The sequence below is a fragment of the Gymnoscopelus microlampas genome, assembly GCF_963454915.1.
Source record: "Gymnoscopelus microlampas genome assembly, chromosome: 21".
NCBI lineage: Eukaryota > Metazoa > Chordata > Actinopteri > Myctophiformes > Myctophidae > Gymnoscopelus > Gymnoscopelus microlampas.
Window position 1 is genome coordinate 17401641 of NC_139958.1, and position 13232 is coordinate 17414872.

The window sequence follows — 13232 nt, forward strand, 5'->3', positions numbered from 1 at the left end:
GCACCCCTAAGTGCACCTCCTTTATTTAACATCTGGTTTGGGTGTTTTATTATTATGTTCAATTCTTTCAGCAAAACGGGAGCGTTGTTTCCTCTTCCTCCTCATCCTCCTCCTTCTCTGCGTTGCCTCCTTACCAAACCACTGCCACCAACGGAGTAGATTCAGGTCAATCCTGGAGGACCGATCAAGGGAAATCGGCAACGGCCGAAGGAGCATGGTCAACAGCCTCGCTGACCAGACGACGTTCTAACCTAACCCGCTCTGGTAGTGTCAAAGATCTGATCCATAAATTCTCCGGTACCGATCGCGTCCCTGCATCCGGTTCTCCTCAAGGATCTTCCCCAGAAGCCCTCTCCTCCTTCAGTCCAAACCTGAAACCTGAAACAGGCCATGTCATCACAACGTCTTCATCTGACGTCTCCGTGGTTCAGATGAAAGCTGGGAAGCAGGGGGAGCCCTCAAAGCCACAGTCCAGCTCTACCACAGGGAGCCCAGTCCCCTCTATCTCTGTGACTCCTCCGTTCAAGGGGACCGGACCCTTTGAAAATGGGCAGAACACCACAGAAAGTCCAGTAAGGGATTCCTCAGAGGAATCTACACTTGTAAAAAAACTTCCAGAGGGGGAGGACAGGTCAGCCCAGGTTCAGTTTGACTCAGAGCCAAAAAGGACCCAGGACGGTCCAAAGACGTTGAACAACAACAGCGATTCTGGGAGGGAGTCAGTGGCTGATTCAGGAATGGGATCGGTAAGTTATACGTGACACGACCCGAGCTGATCGGTGACGTCTGAACTGACTGCATGAGACCTATCACCATGTGCATGGATGTGAATGACACCTATCACCATGTGCATGAATGGATGTGCACGAGACATATTATTAGTCTCATGTAGCCACGTCTGCTGACATCTGCATTCAATGAATGGGCTAAAACTGGGTAGAAACCATTCAGATTTAAAAAGGACTTCACGGTGATCCTTCAGATTCACTTCTATGGCCACTTAGATGCACTCTTTAGGTACATGAAAAAACAGCAAAACAATAAAAACATGATATATAATAAAACACTCAATTAGCTTCATATTGGGCCATATCAGGATTGGATTTCAAAGCAGTAGGTGTAGGTTTGTATGTACTGGTTTCCGTCGCTGTTGTAGACCGTTCAATGAATTCCGATGTCACCAGACGTATCGCTAGGCGGAGATCTATGATCATATGGCTATGCGAGAATATAATCATCATGTGCATGGACGTGTGGCATTTCAGATTGAAAACCAAACCTTTTGCATGGATTTACACCCAATCTCCTTGCATGACTAAAGCACTGCAGCCACTCTGCATGAAAACTCATCTGCCTCTATAATTATATTCAGTTATTGTTACATTAAATAGCCTCTGTCTCCCTCATCATCCGTGTTGATTTAACTGTGAGCGTACTCTGAGTTATAAATGGAAACATTAACATTGAGGCTTTTACTGTAGCTCGCTATCTAGCAATCTGACTTACTCTCTTCTCTCAGCTGTACCTGCATAATGCCCCTGAACACATAAAGAAACATGGATTATTTTCTATTTGTATTTTTTGTTTGGGGGGTGGGTGGGTAATTAGCGTGTACTGTATCAGGATGTACTTCCCTTTGTTTCACTGTTAGTTTGGTGTGTGTGTGTGTGCGTGTGCGTGCGTGTGTGTGTATGTGTGTGTGTGTGTGTGTGTGTGTGTGTGTGTGTGTGTGTGTGTGTATGTGCCTGTGCGCTTGCGTGCGCACGCATGCTCGCGTATGTACGTACGTAAGTATGTGCTTATATGTGTGTTTGTGGGTAAGGCCAGCCATCTACAATACATCAGCATCCAGCGATGGTGCAAGATGGTGCAAGTACAAGATAAACTTCAGTTCAAGATGTAAAACATATGCACACAATAAATCTCAAAATACACATGCTCACACAAATGTCTGTGTGCGTGTGTGTAAAGTGTAAAATGATGGTTGTATGAGGGTCAATGCTGGCTTGTGAGCAAAAGTTGACGCCAATATTTTTTGTACTTTTACTCAAGTAAAATGTTGAATGCAGGACTTTTACTCGTAACAGAATATTTTCTACAATGTAGCAATGGTAGTTTTACTTAAGTAACACAACGCATCCTGTGGATCACTCTAATTTGTTCCCTCTTCAGAGTTAACCTGCCATCCAAATTGTGGGTTAAAATCTTCAAAAGAAGTTCAAAAAATAGGGCTGAAGTGGTTAAATTGTTATTGAGGGGTTTACTGTGTGCTCTCCAGGAATCAGACTTGGATCCAATCAAGCACCCTGACAGCCCCGCCTCTGAGGAAGAGGCCCTGCCCACACCCCGAGTTCTACCCAGCCACAACAACAACCCCAAGTATCAGCTGTTCCTCAGCAACGACCATGGCAACGGGCCCGGAGGCATCAGCAACGGGTCGGGCGGCGTCGGCAGGGATCGGGATGGCACCGCGGGTGGAGCAGAGAATGGACCCAGGTTGTCCCGATGGGACAGCTCCCGACTGGCCCAAAACAACTACCGAGGGTCCCTGGAGTCCCTGGCCTCCCGAGACTGGGACAACATGTCCGACAGGGTGGGTGAGAGGGAACCTGCGGGAGAGTGTGTGCGTGTGCGTTTGCGTGTGCGTGTGTGTGCGCGCGTGCGGGAGTCATGTCCTAATAATTGGTATAGGACCTCAATGGAAACAAGACTTTTTTGGGGTTATCCTTTTAGACCAAGTGCATGACTGTACTCGTGCTGTTTACATTTCTATCTAATAAAGTATTCAATCAATCAATCAATAATTAGAATGTTATATGTACTGCATTATAACATTGTAACCTTAAAGGGACATTTCACCCCTGGAAGAAACTGACCCAATGGTAATGAAGTTTAGGACTCAATTATTATTATTTTTGTGAATGATCTGTGTTTTGAGATATATAGTAATCTTCGAACATCTCGTGACGTTATTTACGTCACGAGATGTTACATCATTCCTTTCCGCACTACATGTTGTCTCGACGCGTCATGCAGCCAGCGGACAGCCCCCCACCCCCCTCCTGCCAGAGATTTTAGACACAACAGAACACAGAAAACAGCCCAAACTGCGCATTTGTTCGCGGACCTTTTGTTAAATTTGAAGAGTGACGCATTACTTTACCTGAGTTACATCTTCTGATAGTTGTACTTGAATGTTGACATGAAATAATAATCCTGTGTAGTGTTTCACAAGCGCAAGCGTGAAAGAATCCAAATACAACGTGGAGATGGTAAACAAACTGACTTCCAGTGTTGCCAGATATTGTGAAAGAAATAAGAAACCAGGTCTATGAAAACAAGCCCAAAAGAAGATAACTAAGCCAAGAGCACTTTAACATGGGATATTATATATTTGAAAAATGCCGATCTACAAGCTCACAACACGTTGCGATGTTACCCATTGTGAGCTTGTAGATCTGCTATTTTCCAAAAAATCTTGAGGGGAAAAAAGTGCAAAATGTGGAGCATTTTTTAATCGTTTAACAACACATATTTGGTTGGGGCTTCCTGGCACAAAATATAATTTCAGATCGGGGTCCGTGGAAAAATACATGAACATCTTTGAGAACCACTGGTTTAAACAACAATCAAAACATTTGGATACAAGCCCAAATATCAACTACATTTTAGAAAGAAGCCGCTTATAATAAGCAGACATGGCAACACTGCCATGCTGTTTCAACGTTGCTGTTGGAGATCCCACCCACACCGCACCTCCCCTGCCACAAGGAGGGGCAGTGCACCAAAAGCATTATGGTCATTGTAGTAATAAGCAGTCCAGTCAAAACCTAGTCAAACACACAGATTTCATTATTTTTCTGGCCATAGGGTGCAAATTTTAAATTGTGCTACTGTTATCTACTACAAATACTATTACCATTGAGTGATTGCAGTTTCTTCCAGGGGTGAAATGCTCCTTTAATGTCCATCTGCAATGGCTTTTTGTGACTTTTCTTCTGAAATGTCCTAGTAAAACTGAGGCTGGTTGTGTCTCAGCCAATCACAGTCTCAGTTGACTGTCCCGTCCCCTCGAGCTATGGGATGTATAGATGCAGCTTCATAATTGTCTTCTTAATTCATACTAAAGACACAATCCCCCACGCTTTGACCGTTTCCCACACCAGTTTCATGTTCCATTTTCAGCAAGTGTGTGCGTGTGACTAGGGTTTGAATGTTCAGTGTTAATGATTCGGAGCGCTTGTTGGCTCCCCTCCAGTATGCCCATGAGCACTGCACCTCCAGCCATGTTCTGGCCCTGCGATTTTGAAAACTTCATGTTTGTGGTCCCCCTCTAAGTTGTAATTAGATACTGTTATGATTTGTCTGTCTCGTCTATGTTCTTTAACTGACTGGAGAAGTGACATGAGTGTTTTGTCTGTTTGATCTTCTCAGGGTGGGGTTGACAGTCCTCCCAGGGTGTTTATCAGTCCATACACGACTGCACCCTCTATGCCAGAGTACAACCCCATGTACCGAATGTCTGAATTCAAGGTGAGAAATACTGACATTTTACTGTTATTGTTATTAATCATTAGTTGTAATTTTGTTGTATTAGGAGATGTGGAAGGCCCATTGTTGTTGTCGTTAAAATTATGTTATTACATTAAATCTTATCTCATCAAAAAGAAAGTGTGTGTGTCCTTCTATCTATTCTCATTAAAATCTTGTCACATCTCAACTCATTTCATTTCTTAAAATCTCACCTCCGTGCATAGAATTTCTTTTCAGAAAATCGTATCTATTCTAATTACGTCTACGCTCGAGGTAATTTATTCTCATAAAAGTGTATTTCTTCCCATTGCATCTCTTCTCGTCATCTCATCTCACTACATTACTAGCTGACTACAGTACCTGTCCTGTTGCTTTCTCTCTAGGTGCAGGGCGGAGGCTTGTCTCCGGCCACCTCTGAATTGAACCTCTTCAGCTACAGCAGTCGTAGTGTCAGCCCTGTACCAACGCCCACCCTCACCGCCCCTCGAACCCGCTTCTCTGCGTACGACACCTTGGCCAGGAGAAGGGCTGAAGGCACCAACACAGTACGTTTCAAAAACAACAATACGAGGGCTATGGTGACCGAGGCCATCGGCTCTACAGAATAGCAGAATTATTTTGAATTGTTTGTGGATGTTGGGATGGTTATTTGGTGGTTGGATGGGGGAATGGCAAGACAGTTGGACATAGAGTCCAAGGTGAAGCACGAGCAAAAATACTGGACGACAATACTAGTGGTGTTGGGGAAAAACGTTTCATGTCAAAATTGCGATTCTTAATATCAACGATTAAAAATTGATTCACAATTTCCAAAAATCGATTAAAAAAATATATATATAAAAAAGTTACATGAGTTTTTACTCTATGGTGTATGTGATATGAATGCTATGTAAGCTTACCATAATCACAGTAAACATTATCATGTCTTCAGTCATATTCAAGGGCTTTAGGGGGACATTTTACTTTCAGTTCAGCACAGCTGAGGTGTGCGTGTCACTGTCCAGCTGACACTCGTTAATGTTACTTGCATCAAGGCAATTATGTTGTGTTTCTGCATCAAATAGAATCTATTCATAAGGTTCCATCAAAGCCAAGAATTTTTACAAGCAACCCTCTCTGGTATAATATCATTTTTAGTTTGAGCTGGTTTTTAAAGTCCAGATGAAAACAATATGACTGTTGTGAATTAAAATAATTTAGATAAAACTGATTGGGAATAATTTTCAAATGAGAATCGTTTTTTGAAAATTACTTCAAGAATCGTCGTGTGATTTATCAAGTATAAATGTAAACTGATTTTATTGTTTGCTGTCTCATTGCTCCAGACTTTTACAATGAAAACTCAATCATTTGGTAAAGCCTTACAGATACAGGGATAGCATGTCTTTTCTTTTATTGTATATACTGTAATGCATGTACGGTACCTGTGGGTATTGACCATATCTCTTTACTGCAGGTGATTCCCAACCACACTGGGTCGCTGCGTTCTGCCACTCTGGGGGGCCCCAATAAACGAGACTATATAGAGGAACTGACCAAACAGCTGGACACCTGTCAGAAGGTAAGGGGTTAGATCAGTGATTCTCAACCTTTTCTCATTTCAAGGACCCCCGGCTTAACGTGCCACGGACCCCCCATTTGATACAATTATCAATTGTTATTTATTTTTATCTCTGGGACCCCAATCTACACTGTAAAATCCTATTTATTTAACTCTGAGAGTGTACAAATGAGAGTGTGCATTCTCAGAGTTACAGTTGAGAAACGTTGGGTTAGATTCAAGGCATGTCAAAGTGACTTGCAAAAAACATTAAAGGACCACTTCGCCCTTTTTCAACCTATCTTCATATAATTGGTCCTCACTAATTCTCATTATAATATTTTTGTCTACTTTGGTCTGCGTCTCAGAGAAGGGCTGTGGACAGTTCAGAAACCCGCCTACCAGTGACATCATCGATGGGGGAATCCAAGCTAATAGAAACTGCAGGCTTTCTATTCCTGGAAAGTTAGCATGCTATAATAGAAGCCACTTTTCTTCCACAAATACAAATTTAAATAAAAGGTGCGGGTTTCTGAAACGTCCACAGCCCACCTCTGAGACACGGAACATGTAGACAAAAATGCTATATTATAATGAGCATTAGTGATGACCAATTACACTTACCATGTGCTACTTCTTCAGCCACCTGTTGGATTATATAGTATATTGACCTTAAGTGTGTGTGTGTGTGTGTGTGTGTGTGTGTGTGTGTGTGTGTGTGTGTGTGTGTGTGTGTGTGTGTGTGTGTGTGTGTGTGTGTGTGTGTGTGTGTGCGCGCGTGTGCGTGTGCGGACTCCAGCGGAACCAGTTCCTGGAGGCAGAGAGTGTGGAGATGGATAAGGAAAGGAACCAGATCAGGTCAGATTATCCTTAATTACGTTCTTTGTGGCCGACATGGCCGATGGCCACGCACAGAAAACTCCTGGGTGTTAATTCAACTCTTAAGTGTACAAATGTAACCACTCTGAGGGTTGCAAAATGTGTTGCCAAAAAGTGTCCCTCATAATATGGGGTTGTGGTATAAAAAAAGTTTGAGAACCCCTGCCTTAATACATTATAATTGCCCTCTATAACTATAATACAAATAATAATAATACAAAAACATATTTAAAATATTGTTTTGATGCTCACATTAACCTCCTATTATTGTTTTTTATTAGCACATGCATTCCATAGGGCTGGACCACAAATGGACAAATTACATCATCAACTTGCGACAGGCGTTGTCCCATTTGAGTTATATTTCTAAAATGAATAAAATATTTCAGGGTTTTTTCATTTCGAATTTTAGTCAATTAGAATGTATTTAAGGCATATACGGCTTATTATCCAGGGTTCCTTTTAAAAGTTGGCGATGCGTGTTCTCCGGGATGTTAACCTTCATGTGCTGATTCAGGTTCGAGATGCGTGGCCTCCTGGTGAACAACGAAGACCTGCACAGAAACAACACCCAGCTGACCAATGAAATGAAGAGGATGAGGGAGAGGGTGATGGAGATGGAGAGAGAGAACCAGGCCATGACAGAGACATACAGAGGGATGGAGGTACAGAGACACGGATGGGAGGGAGGAGGAGATTGCTCTGTGTGTGTGTGTGTGTGTGTGTGTGTGTGTGTGTGTGTGTGTGTGTGTGTGTGTGTGTGTGTGTGTGTGTGTGTGTGTGTGTGTGTGTGTGTGTGTGTGTGTGTGTGTGTGTGTGTGTGTGTGTGTGTGTGTGTGTGTGTGTGTGGTTGAGGTTGAGTCCACTTCTAAGAATGACAGTATCTGAACTTTCGTGCAGATTGAGTTAAAGGAGGCCAGGGACATGATGATTGAATTCAACACGCAGGAGTACGCCTTCAACGCCCTACAACAGACCCTCAAGAACAGGATACAAGATGCTGAGGTAATGGAGATTGACATAACGTAAGGTTTTTGAGACAATCATTTGGTTGTAAAGCAAAAAAAAAAGCAACCTCTAATGTTTTGTTTGTGTTGTAGGAGAATCTAGAGACGAAGACACAGCATGCTCAGACGATGGCCGAGAAGTTGTGGTTGGCAGAGAGACAACTGGAGGAGTTAGAATTGAGCAAAGAGACAAGAGACAAGAAGACTATTGAACTCAGCAACACCATATTCACACTGGAGACTGAGGTGAATGCTAAAAATAGTGCATGATCTAAAGTGCATGGTGCAATTGCATTTAAGGCATGTCCAACTTTTGTCAAAGTCAAGTCAAAAATAGTTACTTTGGCTGATTGACAAGCTTACATTGAGTTGCATTGAAACTCGTTTGCTTGTATTTTGCTATTTTCAAAATCTTTGCACATTTCGGAAAATCTTTTGAAAAATGTTTTTCTCTGAATATGTTTTATTGTATTTTACTTTATTTCCTTTTTTTGTGAAAGATTTCTTCAGAAAAAAATGAATAACTAAATAGAAGTTTTAAAAAAAAGGTTATAGAGAAAATGGGGGAGCTTTGTAGACATACAGAAGGAAATGAAGCCGTCTGCGTATGTAAGGAGTAATTGTGTACAACTCAAAGGTTTCCCCAGTCCACTGTACTGAGTCTCTCTTGGTGTGTGTGTTCCTCCAGCTAGGAGAAGCCTTGCAGGCCTCCACCCAGGCAGGGGCAGAGCTCAGTCTCCAGCAGAAGCTCCGGGACGACGCCCAGACGAGGGTGGAGGAGCTTGAAGAGTCTCTGATGGAGAAAGACCAGGAGCTGCAGAGACTCCAGGGAGTCGTCACCAGACTGCAGGGAGAGGTGGGTGGCTCCTCACAATTATTAAGTCAGTGTTTCCCAAACTTTTTTAAATTTCAAAAACGTACAAATGCGACCAAATGGATCGGCAATCGCAGTGACAAGCGATGCATGTCAGGCAAGGTAGTCTTTTTTTGCGCAGACATTGCATGTAAAATCGGGAGACTAAATAGGAGCATATAGCGGGAGAAAGGGTTTAAAAATAGGGAGGCTCTCGCAATAATCATAGGTGTTGGCACGTCACACTCAAGACAAGAAATGTGTCTAATGGTTATGTGTGTGTGTGGCTGCCTCTCTTGTCAGGTGTCTGAGAAGCTGAGCGACAAGGAGATGACCTTAGAAGAGGAGATCCAGCTCAGAGAGCGCATGCAGCTGCAGTGGAAGCAAGCCGAGAGAACCGTAGACGATCTGCACATGGAGCTACAGACGGTTAACCAGGCTAAAGATGACCTGAGTAAACAGCTTAAACAGGCACAGGTAAGACTTCTACCAGTGGTGGAAAGTAACTCAAGTACATTTACTCAAGTACTGTACTTAAGTACAATTTTGAGACATTCTTTTTACTTTACTGGAGTATTTCCAATTTTCAGTACTTTTACTTCTACTCCACTACATCTCAGAGGCAAACATTGCGCTGTTACTCCACTACAATTATTTGAAAACTTTAGTTACTAGTTACTTTGTAGATTTTGATTATTATTACAAAACATACATTAACCACTTCAGCCCTTTATACATTTCAGCCATTTGAAAATAGCCGATCTTCAAGCTCACAATGCGTCGCGACATTGCAGTATTGATCATTTTATTTAAGTGATTTACACAGAAACATTACTTCAGACAAAAGGCACGCCGACATGACACAGGCCCGCGTTCACACAGGGATGAACATTAAAATTAATCAGTGAATCAGTGGTCGTGGTGGTCATCAGAATTTAAGGTTAATGTGGTATTAATTATGCTAATCCTTCCAAGCAGTGTTGTACTAATTCCATAACCTCATGAATAAATAATGTTAATGTAGCCATTTCTAAAGACAGTTAATCTGTGCCCTTTCAACATAACCTTGTATTCTCACAACAAGAGGACAGGGATGAGTCACAATGGACCTCTACGCAACAGTAATTTTATATATTAGCGTTGTCTCCCCTTTACTGTGTTATGGTCTCTTTGTTGGGACAGACTGTAGGAAAGCTAGAGGGAGACAAGTCTAGGAATGACATAACGCCGTAAGGCTGATGAGGGAGATAGCGTAGGAGAGACAGACAGTAGGAAAGTTGAGAGTGAGACGGTGTAGACAGACAGAAAAGCGGAGAGGGGGATAGCCTAGGAGAGACAGACATAGTAGGAAAGCTGAGAGGGAGACAGCGTAGGAGAGACAGACAGTGTAGTAGAGACAGACAGTAGGAAAGCTGAGAGACAGACAGCATAGCAGAGACAGACAGCAAGAATGCTGAGAGAGAGAGAGAGAGAGAGACCGTGTAGGAGAAACAGACTACAGTAAATTGGATAGGGAGACAAGTAAGGAGACATTGATGGATTCCTCTGTGTTTAATGTCTGTGTCCTTTTCAGGAGAGAATTATTGATCTTGAAAGTGACCTGGAGGAGCTTCATGACAGTGAGCAGAGATGGGCCAGTAAACACAAAAGATCTATTGAACAGGTACATTATTGTTTAAATCCCAACATGGTGACCTCCACTTTGTATTGGTCCTTCATATTGTCCTGCACATTTTCTCAGTGGCCACCATATTTTCCATTAATATAGTTATAAGCACCCATAAGTACTTATAATGTAATCAAGAACACATTATAAAGCCTTTTATAATGACTTGTAATCTCCGATATCACAGACCTTTTCTTTTGGCCAGGTGATTTTTAATTCTCTTAGTTGTAACATATTATAATGCATTGTAGACATGGGCCTCATAGGAAGTATTACCTGTATGGCGCAGGCACAGATCATCAAAATGATATCTTACTCGCCATTAAAGCCTCACTTTTTTTTTTAATGAATAAAATGTAATTTTGTCCAATCTGTATGGTAGAGTATGTTAATACAATATAACTTATACAATTAGGGTGGTTGTATTGTGTCTCCCTGCTCTTCTATTGAGACATTTAGATCGTGTCAAAGGTCATGTAGGCAGACTCTATTAGCTCAATGGTAAAAATGTCAGCAGAGGGTTTTCAAAAATCGGGTTCAAATCCAGGGTAGAAGAGGAAAGTAACATAGTGCTGTTTTTTTTTAAATTTATGACTATTTATTTATGACTTGTTTATTTCAGACTGAACAGTTACAGTTGAAGGTGATTCAGGAGAAGGATCTTAATGAACAGCTGGACTGTGAGAAGGCCATACTGGAGAGACAGGTACGCAGTACTGTGTGTGTGTGTGTGTGTGTGTGTGTGTGTGTGTGTGTGTGTGTGTGTGTGTGTGTGTGTGTGTGTGTGTGTGTGTGTGTGTGTGTGTGTGTGTGTGTGTGTGTGTGTGTGTGTGTGTGTGTGTGTGTGTGTGTGTGTGTGTGTTGTTCTAAATGGACCCTACGGGTCCTGCAAGAATGCAGAGAGGGGGGTTTCTAAATGGAAAGAAACCCCTCAAGGTACCCTGAGGGTGCCTGGACCCCACTTTGAGAACCACTGCTCTATAGTCTATATGATCATTTGGGGGGGGGGGGGGGGTCGCGGCCTGAAAAGGTTGTTAACCACTGCTCTATCTCTATCTTCTCTATCTCACTTTCTCCACAGATCCGTGAGCTGCGTGTGGAGGTGGATGAGCTCCAGACGTCCAGGATCCAGGAGGACGTGATCTCCAGGACGGAGAGCAGGGTCAAGGAGCTGGAGAACGTCCTCCGCACTGAGGAGAGGTTTGTGAAGTCTCCATATACTCCAATGCAAACGTCGCTTCGTAATAAAATCAAATCATATAAATACACAAGCTCAGAACACGTTGCATCTCGGAATATGTTGCTAAAGGTTGTTAAAGTTGATTGTATGTCAACACAGGAACAAGGCTGTTCTGACCAACACCATCAGCAAACTGGAGAGAAAGATTAATGAACTGTCTGACCAACTGGAGGAAGACCATAGGATATCTACTGAACAGAAAGACCTGGTAACACACACACACACACACACACACACACACACACACACACACACACACACACACACACACACACACACACACACACACACACACACACACACACACACACACACACACACACACACACACACACAGACACATGTATGCATACGTGATGTCAGTATCATGGTCAGTATATACTGTATCATGTCAGTATAAACAGATTCTCACTAGAGGGCGATAGAGGACAGCTATAGATTTGTCTCACCAATGCATAGTATTTTTTAATATTTAATATTTTTTATTTAATAAGATAAGGGTGTCTCTCCCTCTTCTTGGCTTCTGTATTTATTGCACATTATCTTTATGTAAAGCAGCTTGATGGGTTGACCAGGTTTCTACCACCTGGTTAAAAATGTTTAGATAATAATCATCATAATCATCACCATCATAATAACATCTAACATCTAACATCTTATGAAGACTTCCTGCTTATCTAGTTAACCACTTAAACCCTTTTCCTTTTTTTCGCTTTTACAGCAACGCGTTGCTACGTTGTGAGCCTGTACATCTGCTATTTTTTGCGATGGTTCATGTGGTTAATGGGTTATATAAAACATAATGAATGACCCAGAGTGACGTTCTTCATTATTCACATTGCTGTGCTTTGTGTCGTGTTTTCCCAGATGACCCAGAGGATCCGAGCCCTGAAGCGCCAGCTGAACGAGGCCGAGGAGGAGACGAGCAGGAAGGAGGCTCAGTACCGACACACCCAGAGAGAACTCTCTGAGGAGAGAGAGACATCTGGAAGACTGCAGAGACAACTGCTGGACCAGCACCTCCAGATGAAGTAAGAATCTGATATATGAGAGAGAGGGAGAGGGAGAGAGGGATGGATGGATGGATGAATGGATGATCCAACATCACCAGATGAAGTGGAATAGATTATGAGAGAGAGGATGGATGGATGGATATTTCCATTGTGGTCCTACATGTATGTATTCAATTAATCAACTCACTTAACACATTCCATGCCAGAGGTTAATCTCATAATGTACTCACCAGTGCCAACGTTTTATTGTTGTTTTTTTGTTTTTTTCACGTCGCCATAGACCTTGTTAAAATCCTTAAGATTGAGCTCTGCACTGTTTGTAAACATCGCGGAGATATCCCTGCTTCTACCAGTGAAGACCACGTGTCAAACGGTGCCTCCATGTTGTAGTTAGAACGGTTTATGTTAAACAGTGATCAGCAAGGAGAAAAACTACAAAGAGAAAATGGCGTTTCAATTTCGTCATTAGAACGGAGGCCGACGGGCTCGGCAAAACCGGAT

General features: G+C 42.5%; 1 protein-coding gene and 1 long non-coding RNA gene across 2 annotated transcripts in view; both read left to right on the forward strand.

Annotated features, from left to right (window-relative positions):
* LOC311038063 overlaps positions 1 to 13232 on the forward strand; it is a 332539-nt gene that overhangs the window by 316767 nt on the left and 2540 nt on the right. The gene's annotated exons all lie outside the window — the stretch shown is intronic.
* LOC311038057 (uncharacterized protein) overlaps positions 1 to 13232 on the forward strand; it is a 51830-nt gene that overhangs the window by 36184 nt on the left and 2414 nt on the right. The window contains exons 7-21 of the mRNA XM_084047362.1: positions 2279 to 2593; positions 4435 to 4533; positions 4917 to 5078; positions 5990 to 6094; positions 6873 to 6931; positions 7470 to 7617; positions 7853 to 7957; positions 8053 to 8205; positions 8648 to 8815; positions 9116 to 9289; positions 10386 to 10475; positions 11101 to 11184; positions 11560 to 11678; positions 11818 to 11926; positions 12586 to 12749. Of these exons, the coding sequence (XP_083903488.1) occupies positions 2279 to 2593; positions 4435 to 4533; positions 4917 to 5078; positions 5990 to 6094; positions 6873 to 6931; positions 7470 to 7617; positions 7853 to 7957; positions 8053 to 8205; positions 8648 to 8815; positions 9116 to 9289; positions 10386 to 10475; positions 11101 to 11184; positions 11560 to 11678; positions 11818 to 11926; positions 12586 to 12749 (2054 nt within the window). The remainder of the gene's footprint in view (positions 1 to 2278; positions 2594 to 4434; positions 4534 to 4916; positions 5079 to 5989; positions 6095 to 6872; positions 6932 to 7469; positions 7618 to 7852; positions 7958 to 8052; positions 8206 to 8647; positions 8816 to 9115; positions 9290 to 10385; positions 10476 to 11100; positions 11185 to 11559; positions 11679 to 11817; positions 11927 to 12585; positions 12750 to 13232) is intronic.